Source organism: Bos grunniens, chromosome 11 (genome assembly GCF_055505025.1).
Source record: "Bos grunniens cultivar Pamir isolate PY7600 chromosome 11, Bosgru_T2T1.0, whole genome shotgun sequence".
Taxonomy (NCBI): Eukaryota; Metazoa; Chordata; class Mammalia; order Artiodactyla; family Bovidae; genus Bos; species Bos grunniens.
This window is the reverse complement of record NC_141175.1, coordinates 6,934,264-6,957,468: the sequence shown is the minus strand read 5'-3', so window position 1 is coordinate 6,957,468 and position 23,205 is coordinate 6,934,264. Positions and strand designations below refer to the sequence as shown.

At 50.9% G+C, this 23,205-nt stretch overlaps 1 protein-coding gene and 1 long non-coding RNA gene across 3 annotated transcripts in view; one reads left to right on the top strand and one right to left on the bottom strand.

Annotated features, from left to right (window-relative positions):
* The window catches only part of ASS1 (argininosuccinate synthase 1), a 52,080-nt gene extending 36,250 nt beyond the window's left edge, over positions 1–15,830 (top strand). For both annotated transcript variants that reach the window (XM_086323471.1, XM_086323470.1), the window contains exons 12-15: positions 4,417–4,548; positions 9,777–9,933; positions 14,301–14,366; positions 15,544–15,830. In XM_086323471.1, coding sequence (XP_086179597.1) covers positions 4,417–4,548; positions 9,777–9,933; positions 14,301–14,366; positions 15,544–15,589 — 401 coding nt within the window. In that variant the 3' untranslated portion in view covers positions 15,590–15,830. The remainder of the gene's footprint in view (positions 1–4,416; positions 4,549–9,776; positions 9,934–14,300; positions 14,367–15,543) is intronic.
* Positions 2,908–13,059, bottom strand: LOC147362405 (uncharacterized). Its single transcript, XR_015135731.1, has 2 exons — positions 12,819–13,059; positions 2,908–3,332 (listed from the first exon to the last, which is right to left on the bottom strand). It is a non-coding gene; the product is annotated as an uncharacterized LOC147362405 (long non-coding RNA).
* Positions 15,831–23,205: the final 7,375 nt, after the last annotated feature.

Genomic DNA, 23,205 nt, shown 5'->3' with positions numbered 1-23,205 from the left:
TTCTCGCCTACGACTCCTCCCGCAGCGCCCTCGGAGGGCTGACGGTCGTGTGGCTGGTCCTGAGGGCTCAGCGGTGGGTGACTGTCCACCAGACACTCTCTGTTCTTTTCCTGGGGACAGCTCTGATGGCGCAGTTTGGGGGTGGTGGTGGGGGACAGGGGCTTCCCAGGTGACTCAGTGGTAAAGAACTGGTCTCCAATGCAGGAGATGCGGGTTCAATCCCCAGGCTGGGAAAACAACCCCCCCCCACCCCCCGGAGAAGGAAACAGCAACCCACTCCAGTATTCTTGCCTGGAGAATCCCATGGACAGAGGAGGCTGGCGGGCTACAGTCCATGGTGTCACAAAGAGTCAGACACGACTGAGTGACTAAATAACAACGGGGGTCAAGGGCTAGGACAAGTCATAGCTCTTCCTTGATGGAAAGCATGGATGTCCTCTCACCCTGCCAGCGACTGGTCCTGTTTCGTCTCTGGACTGTGGGGAGGTGATGCTAGGGAGCTGGCTACAGCGTTCCAGAAACGAAACCGCATGCGCACCAGGGCCATTGTGTCTGGGTGCTCACCTTCAGGCGCGTCTCAGTGGGACTTAGGCAAAAGAGCAGTCGACACTTGCCACCTTCTCCTCTTACAGGCAGGTTGCCTAGGCCACAGAGGGGGCTGAGGCAGCCCGAGGTCACACAGCAGAAGTGACTTGCGCTGAACAACTGTAAAGGTATAAGTTGAGAGGGACTTCTGGGCTGCACTCCTGATCTACGAATACAGCTTGGACTCAGCTGGCCGGGTGTGGACAGGAGAGCAAGGAGGCAGCTGGGTTCCCCAGGGGCTAAAGATGAGGGCAGCTCCTGCCCTTGGCCTGCCGTTGTGACTGTGTGTGTAAGAACGGGCTTTGAAAGTTTCTGGGTTTTTCCAAAATGTGGCAAAAGTAATAATCAGGAAGAATTAGAAGGCCCATCTCTAGTCCAGTAAATACTGAGTGCCTAGTATGTAGAGTTCAGTTCTGACTCTTTGGGACCTGATTGACTCTTTGGGACCCCACGGACTATAGCCCACCAGGCTCCTCTGTCCATGGTATTTCCCAGGCAAGGATGCTGGGGTGGGTTGCCATTTCCTCCTCCAGGGGATCAGCCCTACCCAGGGATCGAACCTGTGTCTCTTACGTCTCCTGCATTGTCAGGCAGATTCTTTACCCCTGAGCCACCTGGGAAGCCCGGTATATAGTAAATATATATTGAGTTGCTAGATATATATATTGAGTTGCTAGAATGAGAAGACAAATAAGGCTTTGCCATTATCTTGCTGTTGGTGACTCTTGGTGATAAAGTTTCTAGAAAAACTGAAAGCTTGCCCCTTTTACCTTGTGGTTATTTCTGTCTTTTTTTATTTTTTTTTGGAAGTAGATGTTTCCAAAAACTCTGCAGCCCTCTAACATTGTAAACAGACTGCTGTAAACATCAGGCCTTTCTCTGGCCTGGGGTCATCGGAAGCCACTTGTTTGTGGCTCCCTAGTGTCCCCAAATCAACAGACATGAATTTGAGCAAACCCCGGGTGATGGTGAAGGACAGGGAAGCCTGGCATGCTGCAGTCCGTGGGGTTACCAAGAGTCAGACACGACTGAGCGACTGAACAACTGTCCCCAGAAGGCGCCAGCCCAGAGCCTGTGCTGAGTGCTTGTCTGCTTTTCACAGGCGTTCTGTGTCCAGTGTCCCCAGTCTCACGCTGTCGTTTTCTCAGCCACCCACCTGTCTCCCACCTCGTCAGCCCTTCTAAGCTCCTTCGGGGTTGTGTCTCTGAGGCAGTTCGTGGACGCGGATGACAGAGCCGGTTTGAACTGTGTTTATGAGAGTCATGATGAGGGGTGGTGGGGGCCTGAGGCACTCCCCGGGGAGTCGAGGGCTTGGGCCTGCTGCGTGAACTGGGGGATGGTGGTGTTTTCCTACCAGGGAAACAGCTGTGTTTACCCCCACAACTGATTCAGGACAGCAGAAGTGGCCCAAGAGCTGCAGGCACACGAGTGAAACAGGACCAGCGTGTCCTAGCAACGCCTTGCCTCTCTGCGCATGTCCCCGAACCCCAGGATGTGGGGGGTTTGCAGATAAGAGACCCGCTTCCCCATAGACAGGCTCTTTTCCACTCTGGAACACCTCAGAGCCTTGGGAACACTCTTCCTTGGCCACAGCACCTCAGATTTGGGTGTCCCTTTCATGCTTGGTGAGCACTGGATCACTTTGCAAAAGGCCTAAGAGGCAACCAAGTGCAGAGATGGAAAACTCAGAGGCAGGTCTCAGTCTCCCCATCTGTGAAATGGGTGTGTTGTGCCAAATCAGGATTTTTAAGGACTGCTTGTGGAGTCCAGGGTTTGCAGGGGGACTTCTGCTCCCCACAGCTGGACCTCGTCTTTAATTGTATATGTTGAGTTTCCGCCTAAGGATGTTTGAATCCTGAGTTTGCAGCTGAGTTAGGAAAATACAGGCCATCCTTATGGGCCCTGACATTTCTATGGATTCCCAGACTTAGATTAAAGACCAGAGAAGTTCTCAGAGGAGAAAATTTCTGGCTACTTACATCAGACACAACCTTGGTCATGTCCCCTATGAACTTCAGAGTTTAAACAATCTCTTCCTTTCTGGTTTTTGTTTTTTTTTTTTAAGCATTTTTAAATTGTGGTAAAATATACAAAACATTGGGAAAAAATCCTGATGCTGGGAAAGACTGAAGGCAAAAGAAGGGGGCAGCAAAGGATGAGATGGTTAGATAGCATCACCGACTCAATGAACATGAATTTGAGCAAACTCCAGGAGATGGTGAAGGACAGGGAAGTCGGGCATGCTGCAGTCCATGGGTTTGCAAAGAGTTGGATATGACCTAGCAACTGAACAACAACAAATACAAAACATAAAGCTTACCATTTAAACTGTTTTGAGGGTCCTGTTCAGTAGTATTAAGGACAACATTCATGTTGCTGTGTGAGCACCAGCCTGCATCTCCAGAACTCTTTCATCTTCTCAAAGCGAGGCCCCGTTAAACACCAGCTCCCCTCTCCCCCTCCCCAGCCCCTGGCACCCAGCTTTCCACTTGGTTTCTATGAACTGGACTCTTAGGAACCTCACGTGAGCAGGATGACACAGTATTTGTCTCTTGGTGATTTGTCTCTGGTTGATTTCCATGTATCCTGTCTTCGCATGTATCAGGACTTCCTTTTAAGGCTGAATGTTTCACTATGGAAATATCTCTTTCTGTTTATCCATCCATCTATTGTTGGGCATTCTGATTGCGTCCACCTTTTGGTTCTTGTGCATAATGCTGCCATGAACGTGGGCGTATGAATCCCTCCTGTGGAAAGATGACCACGTAAATTTTGAGGAAAACCAAAACTCTGTCCCTTTAACGCCATAACACTATTTGGTGGGAAGAAAGGGACTTTTGGGGGTGGCGTTCGTCGGGGAGGGTTATGACCGCTTCATCAGGACAGCAGACACAAGGCAGGTTTATCCAAGGTGCTCACCCGAACTTGACTCATGGGGCTACACTGCCAGGATTGCCGGGGCCAATTCCACCTCTTGGTGCCTCAGTGTCCCCAAACCTAGGATGGTGCCCACTCATCAGATCTCCCTCCCAGGGCCACACTCAGCGCGGGGCCAGGAGCCCCCTTGTCACTTGGAGGTGGTGTGGTCCAAGCAGGTTGTTTAGCAGATGGAAGATTCAGGCCAGAGATGATGGGGAGGACGCTGGTCAAGACCGTCTTCCCGCGACCTTCCAGGTGTGGTCTCATCACCTGCTGGTCCACAGGGAAGCAGACAGCACCACTCAGGGACCGTCCCCAGCTCCACTCCAGCTACGTCCCTCCCCCCGGGAGGCTCAGTTTCCCCATCGGTACAGTGGGGTCAGCCCCGAGTTGACCAAGGTGGCGAGGATTTCTCAGCAAAGACGAGGCTGCAGGGGAGCCACCAGCCGAAACTGGCATGTGTGTGCACACGTGTCCACGTGTGTGCATGTGTGTGAACAGCCGTCCCCTCCCCTGGCTCCCTAGGGGAAGGCAGGAAGGGACGTTCAGGGCCCTGGGCTCCAGCAGAATCGGTTTAATTACAGGTTTTCAGCTGCGGGCCGGTGGGCATGAGTTGGGGAGGAGGGGGGAACGGCTCTGAAACCCTGTCATTTTCCAGCATCTGAGGGCCTCTGCAAAGGGGGGCATCTAGACATTTTCTCCGCAAGCCGCAGAGTGGACTGTCGTGGCCCCAGCGTGAACATAATGGCAGATGCATTTTGCAGCAAGCTGGGAGTGAATGGGTCCGACCGGCTTGTCTCCTGTCAGACGAGTCATTATTATTATTTTTTTTTTTGTCATTGGCTGACAGTTTGGGTTTCATGCGTTTCTCTCTTTTTTTCTTCTCTTCCCCCTGCCTGGAAAAATGGCTAGGTATCTACGAGACCCCAGCGGGGACGATCCTTTACCACGCTCATTTAGACATCGAGGCCTTCACCATGGACCGGGAAGTGCGCAAAATCAAGCAAGGCCTCGGCTTGAAATTCGCCGAGCTGGTCTACACGGGTGCGTAGAGCCTGCAGGGGCTGCCTCCCCTCGCTGACCCAGGGGCACCCTCCTCCTCCAGTCCCAACTTACCCACTGCCACCTGCGCTAGAGCCTGGAAGATGCAGGTTGAAAGGGCTGGAGAGAGGGCAGGAGGCAAGGAGCGAGGAGGGGACTGTGGGACCTGCCTTGTTCATGAGGTCTTGAGGGAAGCGCGCCAGTTCCCCGGGGCGTCTCGCTGCTCTGCTGCCTGCAGCCCATGGTACTGCAGAGGGGGCCAGGGCAGCATCCTGCCAAGTTTCATTCAGCATGTGCCGGGTACCTGGCACCATGTGGGGACACGAGCCATCCCGGAGGGCCCCCTCCCCCAAGTTCCTAAGAGAGCTGCAGCCAGAAACCAAGGCTCCGGGCAAAGGGAACTTATAGAGCATTACCCAACTGGAAGTGGCCAAGTTGGGCTGGACTTCAGGTCAGCCTGTCTCCAGGCAGAACCCAGAGCCACTCCATGAATTGCCTCAAGCCAGAGAAAGCCTACCTTGACCAAGAATAGGGCCTGAGCACTACATGGGCCAGATCCCCACTCAGAAGCCACCAGGGCCACACATACCCATTTCACAGGTGAGGAGACTGAGTTTCCATGCCTCATCTGCCATCTGACCAGGCCTCCTGACTCCAGATCCATCCCAGACATTGTAACAGGAGTGAGCAGATCCAACCTGTTGCCTGTTTTTGTTCAGCCCATAGGCTAAGACCAGTTTTTACATTTTTCAGTGGTTGAGGAAATTTTTTTTTAAGTAATATGTATTTCATTTAACATTAAAATCATAAGAAATTCAAATTTCAGCATCCATAAATAGTTTTTTGGAGAAGGAAATGGCCCACCCATTCCAGTATTCTTGCCTTGAAAATCCCATGGACAGAGGAGCCTGGCAGGCTACAATCTATGGTATCACAAAAGAGTCAGACATGACTTCACAACTAAACACCAACACATAGTTTTTTTGGCACCTCCTTGCTCATTTGTGTCCATGTTGCTGTCTGTGGCCACTTTGGAACGGCTCTGGCATAGCTGAGTAGTAGCTAGGGAAGCTACATGGCCCATAGAGCCTAAAATATTTACTATCTGGCCCTTTCTAGAAAGGGCTGACCCTATTCTATAACAGTCACGTCTCCCTAATTTGAGAAATCACGTCAGAACAGACCCTCTCAGCTGTTGGGAGGATGGCCTGCCGTTCTCTGGGAGCCTAGGTGTCAGAAGGACCCTGGGCACGTTAACATGCAGAGCAGCAGCCTGGTGTAAGTCTCAGCCTAGGTGTCAGAAGGACCCCGGGAAAGTTAACATGCAGAGCAGCAGCCTGGTGTAAGTCTCAGCCTAGGTGTCAGAAGGACCCCGGGCACGTTAACATGCAGAGCAGCAGCCTGGTGTAAGTCTCACCTCTTCCACTGGCCCTCCACTTGGAGGTTTCACTTCCTCTGAAACCTTGGAATAGCTATAACTCATCACGGGGTTTCAGGGCGACATGGTGGTTATTGGCTGGCATTATTTTTCCCTCCCATTGTTCCCAGCAGATTTGAAACCCCAGGGCCCCCCCTCTTCCCAGGTACAGACAGGTGTTTAAATACCATTGTCTCCTGCAGACTCTCGTGCTCAGTGGGGTTTCCATGCTGAAAGGTGGATTTTGGTTACAAAGTGGGAGAGTCATTAAGCTGTGGCAGGCTGTGATGGGGGACAGCACCTGGCCGAGGCTGCTTCTGGGGCGTCCGTGGGGCTGAGCGGGGACTAGGCTGCCAGGCTCCCCACACAAGATTGGCTGCCGACTCTTGCTGCCCAGCCCTGAACCGGGTATTACCTAATCTCAGCTGCACAGAGGTGAGATGAAAATGCTTGTCCAAGGTTTCAGAGCTGCTGAGCCGTGGCTTGGAGCCCAGGACAAGCTGGCTTCAGAGGCCAAGTTCTCGGCCACTTCAGTAGATGCTGGGGGATGGGAAAGTGGGCTGAGCCCATTTGCAAGGGGTGACCAAGGGGCACTGGCGTGTACAGGCCCACCCTGGGTGTCTGGGGCACAGGTTGGCCCCCAGCTGAGGGGCTGGTGCCTCTGCACTGGGCTGCCTGTGTTGAGTCCTTGCTGTCACCCACTGAGCCCCCTAAATCCCCAAAGGTTACAGTGATTAGGTTTCAAAGGAAATGAAACCTCAGAGTGGAGGCTCCTGCCAGGTAGTTGTTATTAAGTTCAGCCAGGTGCCTCTGATGTCCAGGCCCCCATAGATGTCAAGGTTGGCATTCGGCACCAGCCTGTTCCCTCAACAGCTCCGAAGGGCTGTGTGATAGGATTTCTCTCATTAGGGATGCATAAATGTTAGAGAGTGGGGTTCAGCTTCAGCATGTTCCTTAAGCCCCCTGTGCCTCGGTTTCTTCCTCTGAAGAGTGGAGATGAGGCTGCCTGTCTTACAGTGAGGACTCAGTACATAGATATGGGCTTCCCAGGTAGCATGAGTGGTAAAGAACCCGCCTGCCAATGTCAGAGATACAAGAGACACAGGTTTGATCCCTGGGTCAGAAAGATCCTGTGGAGAAGGAAATGGCAACCCACTCCAATATTCTTGCCTGGAGAATCCCATGGACAGAGAATCTTGGTGGAGTACAGCCCATAGGGTTGCAAAGAGTCGGACACAACTGAAGCAACTTAGCACATATGCATTGCATAGATATTTGCAAAGCCTCTAGGAGAGTGCCTGACCTGGTCTCCGAATGTGAACATAGGAGAACAGGGCTTTGCCTCTGGCTGGGTAGATCTTGAATCTGTCTCCTCCCTCAGCCTCAGTTTCCTCTCCTGTAAGATAAAGGGCACTGGGCCAGATCCCTTCTTGTTCTGTCTAGCTCCCCCCTGCAGATCTATCATTCTGCTCTGGCACTTGGCTTCCTTGGAGCCACTGTGGTCTCAGGGCCCAGGGAGACTGAGGCCCAAGAAAGCCCTTCTGTCTCGGGCCCACTCCCAGCTGCCCCAGCTTCTGTGACCACTGTCTTTCCTCTCACGCCATTCTCAAATTTCTTAATGTGGCTGTATGAAGTTTGCACAGGCACCCTCCCTCCAGGACCAGGCATGGACCTCACCCCGCAGGGTCATCCTGGCAGGACCGCAGCTTCAGGGCCCCTCTCATTTAGGGGGTGTAGGTCACCTCTCCCCTCACCTCAGTTTCTTCAACAGTAAAATGGGTATAATACACAGAGGATTGTCATCCTAATTAATACAGAGTTTGGCTCAGCCCCACCCACCATGCACCCCCAGCCTGGGACACTCAGGGTCTCCCCAGGGCAGTTCTCAGGGCTCACTGTACCCCCACCCTGGGTTGGGTCTGCTGAGAAGAGAAACCTGAGCGCAAGACCCCTGTGGAGGCAGCGGGGGAGACCTGAGATAAAAGCCCAGGAGCTCCTACTGGGTTCTCTGCCCCCTTATCTGGCTACATCGCTGCCTCTCTTCCAACCTGTGAACCTAATGGGCTAATTACCCTGACTTAGAAAGATGGCCGAGCCACTGGGGCATGGGGTAGGGAGGGGTGCATGGCCCTCAGTGTCCCCTCCCACGGGAGTCTGGGCTACAGGCAGGAGCACTCCGGATCGTGCTGTGGTTTGGAAAGGTTCTCTCCTTCTCGGGTGTCTGTCGCCCTGGATACAGTGAGGACCGGCAGAGGCCACATTCAGATCTCAAAAGCAGAAGTGCTCACTGAATCCCCACAGCCCCTAGAGAGTGCTTGGTAGCACCTCACTGTGCAAACGAGGAGACTACGTACAGCACAGAGGCCACACGGCCTGCCAAGGTGGAGCTGGAGGTGAGCATAGGAGAGGGAGGACCCAACCCCTTCTCTCCCTGCCTGGCCCTCCCCGACATCTGCAAGGACCCATCACAGGGAGGGCCTGCTCCCCATTCCCACGGACAGCCTCAGCAGGTGCCCCCGGAGGCCTGAGTCTCCAACAATAGCCACAGACCTGGGGCTGACCTGACCCTTTATCAGGGCAGGAGATCACACACCATCTGGCCCCGCAGCTGCCCAGGTGGGCTCACCTTTCCAGCTCCGTTTCAGAGAAATCCTACCCCTCGCCCTGTCCCTCCCCCAACCCCGATCATGGCTCCCCTGCCCTCGGCAGAGACTGAGAGGAGCCACTGTCCAGACCCTGGGAAGACGGGACTGAACACACAGCCCTCCCCGGCCTGAGGGATTCGGGGCGGGAGGAGGGGGTGCAATGCGTTTCTCAGGCACCTCGGGCCTGTTTTAGGTACAGACGGCAAAGCTGCAAGACAATCATACAAGGCAGAGTTGTTAGAACTCGGGCCCACTGAGGTCAGGTCCAGCCCCCACCACTACAGCCTGTGTGATCGGGGAAAAGTCTCAAGTCCTTGAGCTTAACTTCCTCGCACAGAAAAGAGAGAAGCTAAGAGAAATTTAGCCCCAAGACTAAGACTCTTTGGGAGGATTCAAAGAGCTAGTCCAGGGCTTCCCTAGTGGTCCAGTGGTTGGGACTCCAAGCTTCCAATGCAGGGGGCATGGGTTAGACAGGGCACTTTTTTCAAAGGGGTCTGCCCATCCTGAGGGGTGGGGCTCTGCCTGGCTCTTGGCCCAGTGTTCACAGCAGTCCTGAGTCCATGGCCTCCACACAATAGCCTGCTGGCCCTGGGAGTGGGGGAAGGTAGGGTCATTCCCCCTTAGCAGATGGGGGAACAGGCACAGAGAGGTGAAGGCCCCACACACCTAGTCTTGCTGACCCCAAACCTACCACCCAGCTGGGCACCCCCATCACTCGGTGACATATATCTGAGTCCTACTTGAGGTCTTCTGCCTAATTTATCAATCTGCTGCCCTGAGAAGACTGAGCCCCCATGGGCAAAAGATGGGGGTCTCTTCACCGCTGTCTCCCCAGCACCTGACCTCTGGAGCTCCCTGAATATCTGTGGCATGAAGCAGTAGGTTAAAACCCCTCCTCCTGACCCTTGAGAGGTGACTGCATTGTAGCAGGGGTTGGGAGAGAACCCTACAAGGTCACAGGACTGGGCAGCTGGGCTTGCTCCTCAGTGTGGTCATTTACAAGTGCACACTGAGCCGGGACTCCGCACTGAACAACACAGATACAGGACTGCCTCCCTCCCAGGCTCACGTCTGCCACGACGGGGCCCCATGTGGATCCAGCTCCGTGCACATCCCGGGGCAGCAACACAGCGGGCCTCACTGGCACCCTTGTTTCTTCCTCCCCACAGGTTTCTGGCACAGCCCTGAGTGTGAATTTGTCCGCCACTGCATTGCCAAGTCCCAGGAGCGCGTGGAAGGGAAAGTGCAGGTGTCCGTCTTCAAGGGCCAGGTGTACATCCTTGGCCGGGAGTCCCCACTGTCCCTCTACAATGAGGAGCTCGTGAGGTAGGTGCCTCCCACCCCTGCCCCCAGCTGGGCACAGACCCTCGGGTGCAGCATCTCCTCTCACTGTCTTTCTTAGCAAGGATGCTCCCAAGCATGTGCAAGGTGTGTAGGAGACAGTCCCGAAGAGCATTCACACCACCTCTGTCCTCGTGGAACTTACAGGCTAGATGGGGAGAAAGCCCCAGTCAGAGGATCATCCGAGTGTAGGATTAGGGAAGCTGGTGCTGGACCACCCAGAGATATAGGATACTTAGGCTGGGTATGATAATGCGGGTGGGGAGACACGTCCCTGTGGAAGTCATCTCTGAGCTGGTCTCTGAAAGAAAGGAATGTACCAGGGAGAGAGGCAGGGCGGGAGCATTTCCAGAGAGACAGTCCTGTGCAGAGAGTCCAAGTCATGGAAGAACCCAGAACATCCCCGGCACAATAAGAACTCCAGGGTGGGAGGGCCCCGGAGCCAGATTGTAAAGGACAGACTCATCAGACCTGTGGCTTTGGTCCTCTCTGGCTGCTCTGGATTTAAGCGAGGTGGGAGCTGGCAGGGATGGACACAGGCCTCCCAGTGGGGCCTGCTGGAGGCTTGGACCAGTCTGCTGGATCTGGGAATAGAGATCAGCAGATGGATTTGGCAGATATTTAGCAGGTGGAATTAAAAGGGCTTGGATGGGGAGAGAGATGGAAAAGTTCAGAACCACCCCGGGCTTTCCAGCATGAGCCGCTGGGTAGACTTTGATGGCAATGACTGAGTTGAGAGAATGGGAGAAAATCACGCATTGGGATTTGGACATCTTGAGGGTTAGTTTTCTTTGAGATTTGGGCCAGGAGAACTATAGTTGGCGGTTGGACACACAGGGCTAGAGTTAAGGAGAAACATAGGCTGAAGACATTGGGTGGTAAGGCCAAGAGGAGACTGCCAAGGGGAACAACAGAGTTGGGTGAGAGGGAGCCAGGAGGGAGCCTTGAAGAGCTGCCTCCCGCGATGGGTCAGGGTGAGGGAGCTGAATGGCTGTGGGAGAGGTTGGGGAGCCCTGGCAGGCTGGGTCAAAGGTGAAAGTGTGAAAGGGTTAGTCGCTGAGTCTGACTCTTGTGACCCCATGAACTGTAGCCCAATAGGCTCCTCTGTCCATGGAATTCTCCAAGCCAGAATACTGGAGTGGGTTGCCATTCTCTTCTCCAGGGGATCTTCCTGACCCAGGGATCGAACCTGGGTCTCCCCCACTGCAGGCAGATTCTTTAGCAGGTGCCTATTAGCTGTACCTGTGTTTGCATCTTGAATGAGAGACTGGCCTTGACCATGGAGCCAAGTGGCCCCTTTGGAGGTCACCTGGTCAAACAAGAGGTGGGGACAGGCAACCCCACCTGATGCAAGGCCCAGGCCCTGCGTGGCCCCTCCCGGAAGGCAGTCAGGAATTAAAGTACGAGTTTTGTTTGGCAGTCAATATTATTTTTCTCTCTCTGTTCTCTTTGCCATGTTGCACTTCTCTCCCCCCCTTCAATCTTTCTAAACACTTTATAAGCCATAAATATAACCGAATCAGTTTAGATCAGTCGGGGTAAATGTCAAATTATCTTCTCTCTTTCTCTCTCTGGCTCTTTCTTCCCTCCCCCTCCAAATCTACAGCCTCTAATAATCTGTCCAACCCTTCATTAAGCCTTACAGTCTCACTCGGGGAGATTAAATGAATAAAGTAAAAAGGGAAAGGGGAAAAAAAGAGAGAAAAGCAGGAGCATTTATTCTCACTGTGTCTCCGACCATTTCCCTTTTCTTTCTGATTTCTACATCGCTGACTTGAAAGCCCTTGAGTGACAGCGTCACAGGGACCGGCGAGGAAGCCCCTAGAGGTAGCAGAACTGGAAATACCGCGGCACAGTAGGTAGAAAGTAACGTAATTACAGAGCAGGTCAGAGCCACTCGAATGAACAAAAATAAAAGCACAGAGGTTTTCTGTAGACCGTCAGGGGAGGTAAAAAAAAAAAAAAATTCATTGTAAACTCTTTTTTCCACAGTGCACCCCCCCACCACCACACCACCCAAACTTCAGTATTTTAAGAGAGGTTTTTCAGTTCCCGAGAAACACCTCGGGGACTCTTAGGCAGTCTGGTGGGACAGGTTTGTCCCAGAGGTGGGCTTCTCTTTGGCAGGGGCTGCCGGGGTGGTCTGAAGGGCCAGTCTGGGGGAAGAGGGTGGGAGAGTTTGTTTTGACTCATGAGAGATGGCCGGCCGGCCAGGGAGAAGGGGAACAGGATCCGGCCCTGCTTTCTCCCTGGGCTGAATACAGGGACTCTTCCAAAGGGGCAAGGCAACTTGGAGAGCAGGAGTGAGGCCAGGTGTCCAAAGTCTGTTCGATGGTTGGTGGGGGCCGGGGGTGGGTGGCTCAGGAAGGGCTCGTGTTAAGCTTTATCACCCCAGCAACATCTGTAAAAGCCATTCCAGGAGGCCGATGCTTTAGTTTGGTCCAGCCTCTCCCTGCCCAGGGAAGGGTCCCAAGCAGCAGCCCCCTAGAATCTTTTCCGCTTCCTGTTAATCGGCTCCTGGTGACTTTGGCCACCTGAGCCCGAGAGGAGCCGGTGGAGGTGAAAAGGAGGGAGCGTGGGAGTTCCATGTGCCAGCTTCAAGGTCCCTTGAAGGTCAGGGCGAGGGCATGGTGGGGGGAGGCCCAGAGCCCGCATCCCGACAAGCCACAGGGCAGCCGGGTGCAGAGACTCCAGTTTACAATGATTTTTTTTTTTTTTAAACCTCCCCTGATGCTCTACAAGCCCACAGTACAAGCCCACAGTCCACAAAGAGCCAGTCAAAGGCACAGCCTCGGGGTCTGGGAAAAACAGCAGATCCCCTTAGCTCCCCCCACCCCTCAAACCCCCACCACCCCCCCCCTCCATCTTACCTCTCTGGAGAAGGGTTCTGAGGGGGCAGGCCACCTCCTTGTCAGTGAGAACCTTGAGACCGCTTTATCCTGAGGCTAGAGTTCTGCAGACATGAAGACAAGGGGCTAATTCAGGGCAGGATGCAACAGGGGCCCCGTGAGAAACGGGAGGGACCCCTTCCCCCGGGGGGATTCAGAGGGTGGCCTGGTGGAGTCAGATGTGAGGCCACAACACTCTGAACTTGTCCTCAAAGAGCGGATCACAGCCAGTAAATTATCGAGGGCAGGTGGGTGATTGATTGCTTATGTCTGCACCCGCCGCCCCTCCACGTGGGAGCTGCTCCTGCCAGGTCCTTGTTTCCTCAGCATCTGGCTCGGTGCCTGGCGGGTAGTAGGTGCTTAATAAATACCTGAGTAAATGAACAGGTGAATGAATGATGTTAGTGGCACTGAGTGCTTACCAGATGCCAGCTACATCATTTTATGTGGAGCCCGTGACAATGCTGGAGGGGCTTCCCTGCTGGCTCAGCAGGAAAGAATCTGCCTGCAATGCTGGAGATGTGGGGTTCGATCCCCGGGTCCGGAAGATCCCTGGAGGAGAAATGGCGACTCACTCCAGTATTCTTGCCTGGGAAATCCTGTGGATCGAGGAGCCTGGAGGGCTACAATGGGGTCGAGAAAGAGTCGGACATGACTGAGCGACTAAACAATGATGACAACAAATGATAACGATGAAGGTCCCGTTTCACAAATGAAAGACTGGAGCTCAAAAAGCAAAAACATTTGCCCTAACGTCTGTGCTGGGGGTGGAGCCAGGATGCACAACCAGGTGACCGGATCTGAACGACTGTGGTTGCGAAGGGTTCCGAAGGGCAGCTAAGTGAGAACAATCAAAAGAGGAAGGCTGTTGAATCGATGGAAACTGTATATGGGGACAAAAAAAAAATCTGTTCTGCTGAGGGCAATGGGAGCTGACGGTGCCTTTTTCACGACCAGCTGGCATGGGGTGGGTGCCCAGGTTTGAAGATGGATTAGACTCAGTCTCACTCACTGGGCAGACAAGGTCAAAAAGGCTTCGTGGGCAAATCTTGAAGGCTGGGGCCTCCCTGCAGCTTGTGGGACACCGTCACGCATGTCTGAGGCTGTTTGGTGTGTAACCTCGGCCTCCCAGGCTTCAGACCGCTGAACATCATCGGCTCCTCCTGGACACCCTGAGGGCAGAGGTGGCTCCAATGCGTGTCCTGAGGGTACGGGTGCAGTGCTCTGGTTGGTGGCAGGAGTTCACCCGGCTGGCACTGGCAGGGCCAGGACCCAGCCCGCCCATCTGCATGGCAGGGTTGTGGCTCCCTGCTCTTCAGCCCCGGGACAGGGTAGGGCTCCCTGAACCGGAAGGAAAACAGTGAAGAGCCAGAGTGCAGGCAGGGTTGGATCCACACGGGAAACACCTGGGTGTCTGTGAGGCTGGGGTCCCCCGGATGCTGACAAGCTCCCACTCTTTTGCAGCATGAATGTGCAGGGAGACTACGAGCCGGTTGATGCCACTGGTTTCATCAACATCAATTCCCTCAGGTGAGAAGCCCTGGCCCCTGATGGGCCCTCAGACCTTCCAGGTGTGGGGAGCCAGCTCTGAAGGGACCTCGGTGTTCTGACCACTGCTGTGCCCTAGACAAGCCCCACCTTCCTGTCTCTCAACCACAGCATCCTCGGTGCCTGCTCTGGACCCAGCCTCTGCAGGACCGGAAGGCACACTTGTTGACAGCCAAGGGCGACAGAGTCCCGGGCACTTGAGTTCCGGGTTTCTGAGTTGCCTCTGACACTCACTCCCATCCTCTCCAACCACAGGGACTCCACCAGGAGCCCCTTTCCCGAGCAGCTTAGCAAGGGAGACAGCCAAGAGGTAGAAAGGAGCCACAGAAGGTCACCAACTCCTGCCTTCTCATCCCCATGCAGGTCTAACTGGAGACACGGATCTCCATGGCCCAGGGTGCGTGATACACACCAACTGAGGCCACTCAGACCTGGGTTCAAGTCCTGGTTCTGCAGTTTGGGTTCAGACCCCTTCCGAACCTCTGGAAATCACTAGTAGGGGTGTTAACCATACCTGCCTCACAGGTGTGGTGGAAGTTCAAGTCCAGGCCATGGAAATCAAGCACTCCACCCAGACCCTGGTGCCCAGGAAGGGCACGGTGCCTGGCAACCGGTCTATCAGGCTCTGGGTTCTTAATCACTAGCTTCCTTCTCCTGGGGGCACGGGGTCAAAAAGAAGGCACGAGTCTCTTTCCTTTCCAACCTGATAACATGCCCTCAGCACAGACCCACTTTCTCCCAGAGCCAGCCTCCCATCCCTGGAGCCAAGACCAGGAGAGACATCGAATCCAGGCGGGCCGTCACCTCCACCTCCCCGGCTCCTTCACCCTGTGTTTTATGACTCTAACCCTTTCAAATGGCTCCAAACACACTGGGTTTTCATAATGGCCTCTTCACCTCTCCCATCGCCAGTTAAACGCTTTGTCTGCAACAATGACAAGCAATGTTTTCCCCCTAAGATAAATTAATTACATTATCCTGATTGGAGGGCAGGAGGGGCCAGGGCAGAAGAGGAGAGAGGGAGAATAAAAAGAGAACTTCACACATGTCTTAACAAACAGCTGCCCCCCGCCACCCCGGCTCTGCCTGAATTAATTGAACTGAGTGCATGTTGTTATTGTTAATTTACATTTTCCTTTGTTTTGAATCTGGTTTACAGGCTGAAGGAATATCATCGCCTCCAGAACAAGGTCACCGCCAAATAGACCAGCTGACAATGCAGAGCTGGGCCGCCTCACTTTACCCATCTCCCAAGTGTAGCTGCTAATTGTTGTGATAATTTGTGATTGTGACTTGTTCTCTGGGTCTGGCAGCGTAGTGGGGGTGCCAGGCCTCAGCTTTGTTCCAATAGTCCCCTGTAGCCCGCAGAAGTGGTCCACAGACAGAGGGATGGGGCGGGGAGCGGGGGGCTGCAGTGAGGAGAATTAAAAAAAAAATTATACATTAGTCTTTTGTTTCTTTATTTCTGCAGAGAGAGGGGTAAGAATGTGTGTGTGTGTGTGTGTGTGTGTGTGTGAGTGTGTGTGGCAGATCATGCTTTTCTTAGACCAACCTTTGTGTTTTCTGACTAAAGTGCTGCCGAAGGCCACGTTTTGCCAGAGAACCCATTTACCTGGAAGAACTGACCCCTCTCTTTAGCAAAAACCATGGAATCCAGAAGAGACCACCCCGGTCAGACTCTAGCCCAGTAGCCTGGCAATTTGTTAGCAACTGTGGCCCTGTGGCACGTGCCAGGGAAACCCAGGAGAGCTTAAGTGACAAAGGTGGGGACAGACCAGCCCACAGCCAACAATGAACTCCTGGGAACGGTGGCCATGACCGGCCACAGCAGGTTTCCCCCCTATCATGGCTGGGTGGCCTTGAGTAGTCTACATCATGGAGGAGGAAGAACTTGAGTAAGAAGAAAAGCTTGAGCAGAGAGGACAGCTGCAGACAATTTGGCGGTGGTTTGGAGGTGGGGTTGGGGGCGGATAGTCCATCTAGCCTGCAAGGTTCCCTCCATCCTTCTTCCCCAAACCAGGAACCCAAAGCCGCCATGTTTGTACTGGACTCTACCCACCTTGATCAGATTTGATTGGACCATGGCTGGACACCTGACTAGAGCTGAGCCAATCAGAATCTCAGTCCCAGGGACTGGGCCTGGGGAAATGGCCAGAAGTGAGGAGTGAATTTAAACGTGGTGGGATGCCCTGTGCTTGGACCAGCAGACAGGGAAAAGGAAGCAAGAGGGAGGTGAGGGGAAGCAAGAATCTCTGGTTTAGAACCCCAGATACAGAATCCCAGATACCACAATGCTCTGGTAGGTATGGTGGGAGCTGGTGGCATTTCTTAACTTGGATTCTCTGAGACACTGTTTTTCTCACAACTGATTACTATTTAGAACTTAGTTAAACTGGTCAGATACTGGGAAGGTTTGAGTGCTGGTTGTTCTGAACCCTGTCCTGGTTCTGACCTCTACCCCCAGTGCTTTTGCTAATAAGGGTTTCTTTCAAAAGAAAATTTGTCTTTAAAACTTTTTACTCTTTTTATGAAAGTTACAAATGAATTCCTCAATGAATCTTAGCTTTGTGCCAGACACTTGGCTACACACTTTATTCACCTTATCTCATTGAAAATTCAAAATGACACTGTATGTGTGTTAGTTGCTCAGCCGTGTCCAACTCTTGGCTACCCCATCGACTGTAGCCTGCCAGGCTCCTCCATCCATGGGATTTTCCAGGCAAGAATTCCGGAGTGGACTGCCATTTCCTTCTCCAGGAGATTTTCCTGGCCCAGGGATTGAACCTGGGTCTCCCACATTGCAGGCAGACTCTTTACCATCTGAGTCACCAGGGAAGCCCAAATGGCACTGAGGTAAATGCTTTTAAGTGTGTTTGGCAGAGGAGGCAACTGAGATGCAGAGAAGTTGATCTGGCAACGTTCAGTCTGTTAGCAAGTGACAGAGCCAGGAACCGAACCCTGGCCTGGCTGACCCCAAAATCTTGTGTGTTTATATCCTTAATCATCATTGGGCTGCGTCTTACTTTAAAAAACCTTGTAGAAATAACTATCACCAATCATCTCACCACTGAATTATAAACACTGCTTATACTTAGTGTATTTCTTCACAGTCATATTTTTCTATGATTAAATATTTTGTAGAGTTATTTAGGTTAAAAGTATTTTAAAAGCAAGTATTTTACCTAATTTTAACTTTATATCATAGTTTTCTACATCAAAAACTCAAATTATTTCAACCACTGCATAACATTTCATTATATCATTAATCCATAACTTATTTAACCTTTCCTCATTTATACTGTTGTTCGGTCACTAAGTTGTGTCCGACTCTTTTGCACCCTGGTGGACTGTAGCCCACCAGCCTCCTCAATCCATGGGGTTTCCCAGGTAAGAATACTGGAGTGGGTGCCATTTCCTTCTGCAGGGGATTGTCCTGACCCACGGATCAAACTTGAGGCTCCTGCATTGGCAGGCGGATTCTTTATCACTGAGCCACTAGGGAAGCCCACTTTCTCATTTGTAGATTTCTTTTTTTCCGTTCTAAATTTTTATCCTGCCTTTTGTTGGATTGAATTGAACATTTTTAGTAGTTGGCTTATTATTAGCTAAACCTTTTGCCTTTTTTAAAGTGAGTTCTCTAGGGTTTACAATGCTCATATATCTTTAGCTTATCTAGTCTACCTTCATGAATGTTATACCATCTCATGTGTAATGTAAGGATGTTATAAAAGTATACCATCTTAGAAACATTTCACTTTGTGCTTTTGTTGTCATATGCAATGCTTCTACAAAGGCCCACAATAGGTTGCTATTTTTCTTTAGATAGTCAAATATCATTTTTAAAAGATTAAAAAATAACAAAGGTGTGTGTTTTCTATTTATCCTTGTGTAAGAGTGGTAATATTTCTTTATAAATATTTTATAGCATTCACCAGGGAAGCCATCCAGGCCTAGAATGTTTTTTCATTTCAGGTCAGTTCAGTCACTCAGCGTGTCCGACTCTTTGAGACCCCGTAAACCGAAGTATGTCAGGCCTCCCTGTCCATCGCCAATGGAGTCCACCCAAAGTCCACCCGAACCCATGTCCATTGAGTCACTGATGCCATCCAACCATCTCATCCTCTGTCATCCCCCTCTCCTCCTGCTCTCAATCTTTCCTAGCATCAGGGTCTTTTCAAATGAGTTAGCTCTTTGCATCAGGTAGCCAAAGTATTGGAGTTTCAGTTTCAACATCAGTCCTTCCAACGAACACCCAGGACTGATCTGCTTTAGGATGGACTGGTTGGATCTCCTTGCAGTCCAAGGGACTCTCAAGAGTCTTCTCCAACACCACAGTCCAAAAGCATCAATTCTTCTGTGCTCAGCTTTCTTTATAGTCCAACTCTCACATCCATACATGACCACTGGAAAAACCACAGCCTTGACTAGACAGACCTTTGTTGGCAAAGTAATATCTCTGCTTTTGAATATACTGTCTAGGTTGGTCATAACTTTCCTTCCAAGGAGTAAGCATCTTTTAATTTCATGGCTGCAATCACCATCTGCAGTGATTTTGGAGCCCAGAAGAATAAAGTCAGCCACTCTTTCCACTGTTTCCCCATCTATTTGCCATGAAGTGGTTTTTGGTTGGATGCTTTTAAGGTATAAATTCAGTTTCTATGATTTATATTGGGTTTACTCATGTCATGGGCTTCCCAGGTGATGCTAGTGGTAAAGAATCCACCTGCCAGTGTAGGAGACGTAAGAGATGCTGGTTCGATCTCTGGGTTGGGAAGATCGCTTGGAGGAGGGCATGGCAACCCATTCCAGTATTCCTGGCCTGGAGAATCCCATGGACAGGAGCTTGGCAGGCTGCAGTCCATAGGGTTGCAAAGAGTCAGACACAACTGAAGTGACTTAGCACACGCACGCACTGCTGTCATCCATTTGTCTCTTTGATCAACTTTGGGTAATTCATATCTTTTGAGGAATTTGCCCATTCCATTTAGATTGTTAATTTTATTGGTATTAAACCTTTTCGAGGTATTTTCTTGTTATCCTTAACTGTCTATAGGATTGATAGTAATGTTCCTCTTTACTTACCTTGGTGACTTGTGTCTGTCCATATTCTTTTTATTTTTATTTTTTCAGGGATTGCTGAGACACGCAGAGAATTTTTACTTATCACATACGTTAACATTTATTTTTACTTGTAGAACAGAGTCACAGATAAGAGCAGAGCATTAGTAAGTATTAGTAGGGCTCAGGGGTCTAGCATAGCACCCAGTACACAGTAGACTGTCCTCCCTTCTTGTTTTTAATGTTTAATTTTTTATGGCTGTGTTGGATCTTCTGTATGGGCTTCTCTCTAGTTGTGGGGCGTAGGCTCTAGAACATGTGGGCTTAAATGCCCCATGGCATGTGGAATCTTAGTTCCCTGACTAGGGATCAAACCCATGTCCCCTGCATTAGAAAGCGGATTCTTAACCACTGACCCACCAGGGAAATCCCCTCCCTTATTCTTGATCAAAGTAACCAAAAGCTTTTTGCTGTTGTTGTTCCTCTTTACACTTTCCCACTTTTCCGGCTTTCTCTTTTCTGATGATTTTCAGCAATTTGATTACAATAGGCCTTGTTATGATTTTCTTATGCTTATTCAACTTGGCATTCATTGAGTTGACCCTGTGGATTTTTATCAAATTTGGAATGTTTGCAGATTTTTTCTGCAAATTGGTTTGTCTACCCTCCTTCTCCTTTCTGGGTCTCTAATTATACATATCATAGACCATTTGAATCGCTCCCTAATCTCTGAGACCCGGGGCATTCTTCTTCTTGTTTAGTCTGTTTTCTCTCTGAACTTCATTTTGTGCAGTGTCTGCTGCTGTGTTTTCAAGTTCATTGATCTTTCTTCTATACTCTCAAATCTGCTATTCATCTCATCAAGTGTATTTTTTCACTTCAGGGTTTTTTTTTTTTCATCCGTACAGCAGTCATTTTTATATCCAGTTTCTCTCTGCATCAAACTTATGTTTTCCTTTACCCCCTTGAACATACGGAACAAATTCATAATGGCCGTGTTAATGTCCTTTCTGTTAATACTCTCTTTCCTGTCACTGCTTGGTCTGCTCCTATTGACTGATTTTTCTCTTAACTATGGGATTTTTCTACCTCTTTGTATAGCTCATAATTTAAACATATTGACACTGGGCATTGTAGCCTTGCCTAGTCAGATTCTCTTGTATTCCCTTGAAGAGTATCGGACTTCTTTAGAGAAGGCAGTTTAGTTACTTACAGATTAGCTTGCCTGGCGGAGGGCACAGCAACCCACTCCGGTATTCTAGCCTGGAGAATCCCATAGGGTCACAAAGAGTTGGACGTGACTGAAGCAACTTAGCCCACACGCGTGCAGATTAGTTTGAGCCTTCAAAGATTTGTTTTTAGGTTCTTTTAGGGCAGCTCTAGTTTTTTTCTAGAGATAATTTAGCTCTGCTTCTAAGGTGTAGTCTTTCTAGGGTTCCTACTTGATGACTTGTATTCAGTGAGGTCTCTCCTCTCTAGCTGGAGGAAGCAAACAGTTTCCAGTTCTTTATGAGATTCCTGGTAATTTTTCTTTCCCTTGAAAATTGTTCTTATGTATGCTCATGAGATTTCACGCTGTACTTGGGGAGATTTGTTGTTGTCAATAAGTCGTGTCCGACTCTTTACGACCCCACGGACTGTGGCACGATAGTCTCCTCTGTCCTTTACAATCTCTCAGGGTTTGCTTAGATTCACGTCCATTGAGTTGGTGATGCGCTCTAACCATCTCATTCTCTGCTGTCCCCTTCTCCTTCAGCCTTCAATCTTTCTCAGCATCCAGAGATTTGCACTTGCCCAAGTCTCAGCTGAACTCTATGCAGATGGCCAAGTTCTCTCCCTCAGTAGCACCCTCTTCTCTGGGAGATGAGGAGTAGCCCCATAATTTCTAATTGTCCTGGTCTCCCTCAAACCCCATCTGCCTTCCTAGCAAGCTCACTAGACTCTTTGCCTCTCCTCTCCATTCTGCAGTTTGGGGATTATATTCAGGCACAAAGCTCGGCAATAGTAGGTCTCACCTTGTTCGTTCTTTTTTCGCAGTACTGGACTCCCCATTGTCGAATGTCTGAAAATAGTTCTCCCTTGTGTTTTGTTCAATTTCTATTATCCAGAGCTTGTGGACTCAGTGTGCTGAGTGCCTGGTCTTAGTGGCCCCATAACATGCAGGATCTTAGTTTCCCGACCAGGGATGGAACCCACATCCCCTGCATTGGAAGGCGGATTCGGCCACTGGCCCATCAGGGAAGACCCTGTAGGATGGGATCTTAATGGGCCCTTTTCCCTGGGGTATTGATGGACCCAGTGGGCCATCAGGGTTGGAGCCTGGTCAGTCACCGCTCCACGCAGAGGCACTGCAGCATCATGGAATCTGGTCAAGGCAAATAAAAGCTGCCCTTCGTGCATGCCCTGGGTGATCAGGTCAGAAGACCCTTTCTTTTTCTCCTTCACGCTGTGGGGGCACCACAACCATCAGAATGAGAGAAGGGTGCGGAGGGGAATGAGGCTGCACAGATCTGAGTTCAGATCTTGCCTCTGCCACTTCCTAACTGGGGACCTGGGGTGACTTCTTTAGTATTTCTTACTGGCATCAGTATCCTTGGTTATAAGAGCAGGGTAACAGTAGTACCCACCCGGGGCTTCCCTGGTGGCTCAGTGGTAAAGAATCCGTCTGCCGATGCAGCAGACACGGGTTTGATCTCTGATCCGGGAAGATCCCACGTGACTTGGAGTAACTAAGCCTGTGCTCTAGAGCCCATAGGCCACAGTTACTGAGCCTACGTGCTGTGACTCCTGAAGCCCACACACCTAGAGCCTTGCTCTGCGACAAGAGAAGCCAGCACAAGGAAGAGAAGCCCCTGTTTACCACAACTAGAGAAAGCCCATCAGCAACGAGGGCCCAGCGCGGCCAAAAATAGATAGATACAATTATTTTTAAAAATTTAAAAAAAAATTTTTTTAATGGTGCTTCCAGGCAAGAGTACTGGAGTGGGTTGCCATTGCCTTCTCCGATATAAATGTTATACATGTGCACATTTATATGTACACATACACATGTGTAGACATGCATAGACATGCACACACACAGAAGTGCATATATCTGAGATGGACAGCTTGATAAATTTCTCCTTATGTATTGACCTGTGTAACCATCACCCAGATAAAGCTATGGAATCTTCCCAGTGCACTAAAAGCCTTCCATGATGAGATGGGTAGAAACCATAGGGTTAAAAAAAAGGAAAGAAGAATGCCTGCCTTCTTTTTAAAAAATATTTATTTATGTATTTATTTTTGGCTGTTCTGGGTCTTTGCTGCTGCGTGGGCTGTTCTCTAGTTATGGTGCACGAGCTTCTCATTGCAGTGGCTTCTCCTGTCGCAGAGCACAGGGTCTAGGTATGAGGGTTTCGGTAGTTGCAGCTCCTGGGCTCCAAAGCACAGGCTCCATAGTTGTGCTGTGGACTTAGTTGGTCCGCAGCATGTGGGATCTTCCTGGATCAGGGATCGAACCTGTGTCTCCTGCATTGGGAGGCGGATTCTTTACCATTGAGTCACCAGGGAAGCCCACCTTCCTTCTTTTCAAAACATATGGGGGCATGTTGGGCAAATAAGAAAGCTTCAAGCCACCTGGGCTGCCCCTACCACAGCGTCCCTGGATAACCGGGGGTCAGCGAGGGCATCTTGCTTGTCCGATAAGAGCTCCGCGTTGTGATTGGTTCCTGCCCCGCAGGATTCCAAGAATGGGTGACTGGGTGAAGGAGGCTGCACCTGC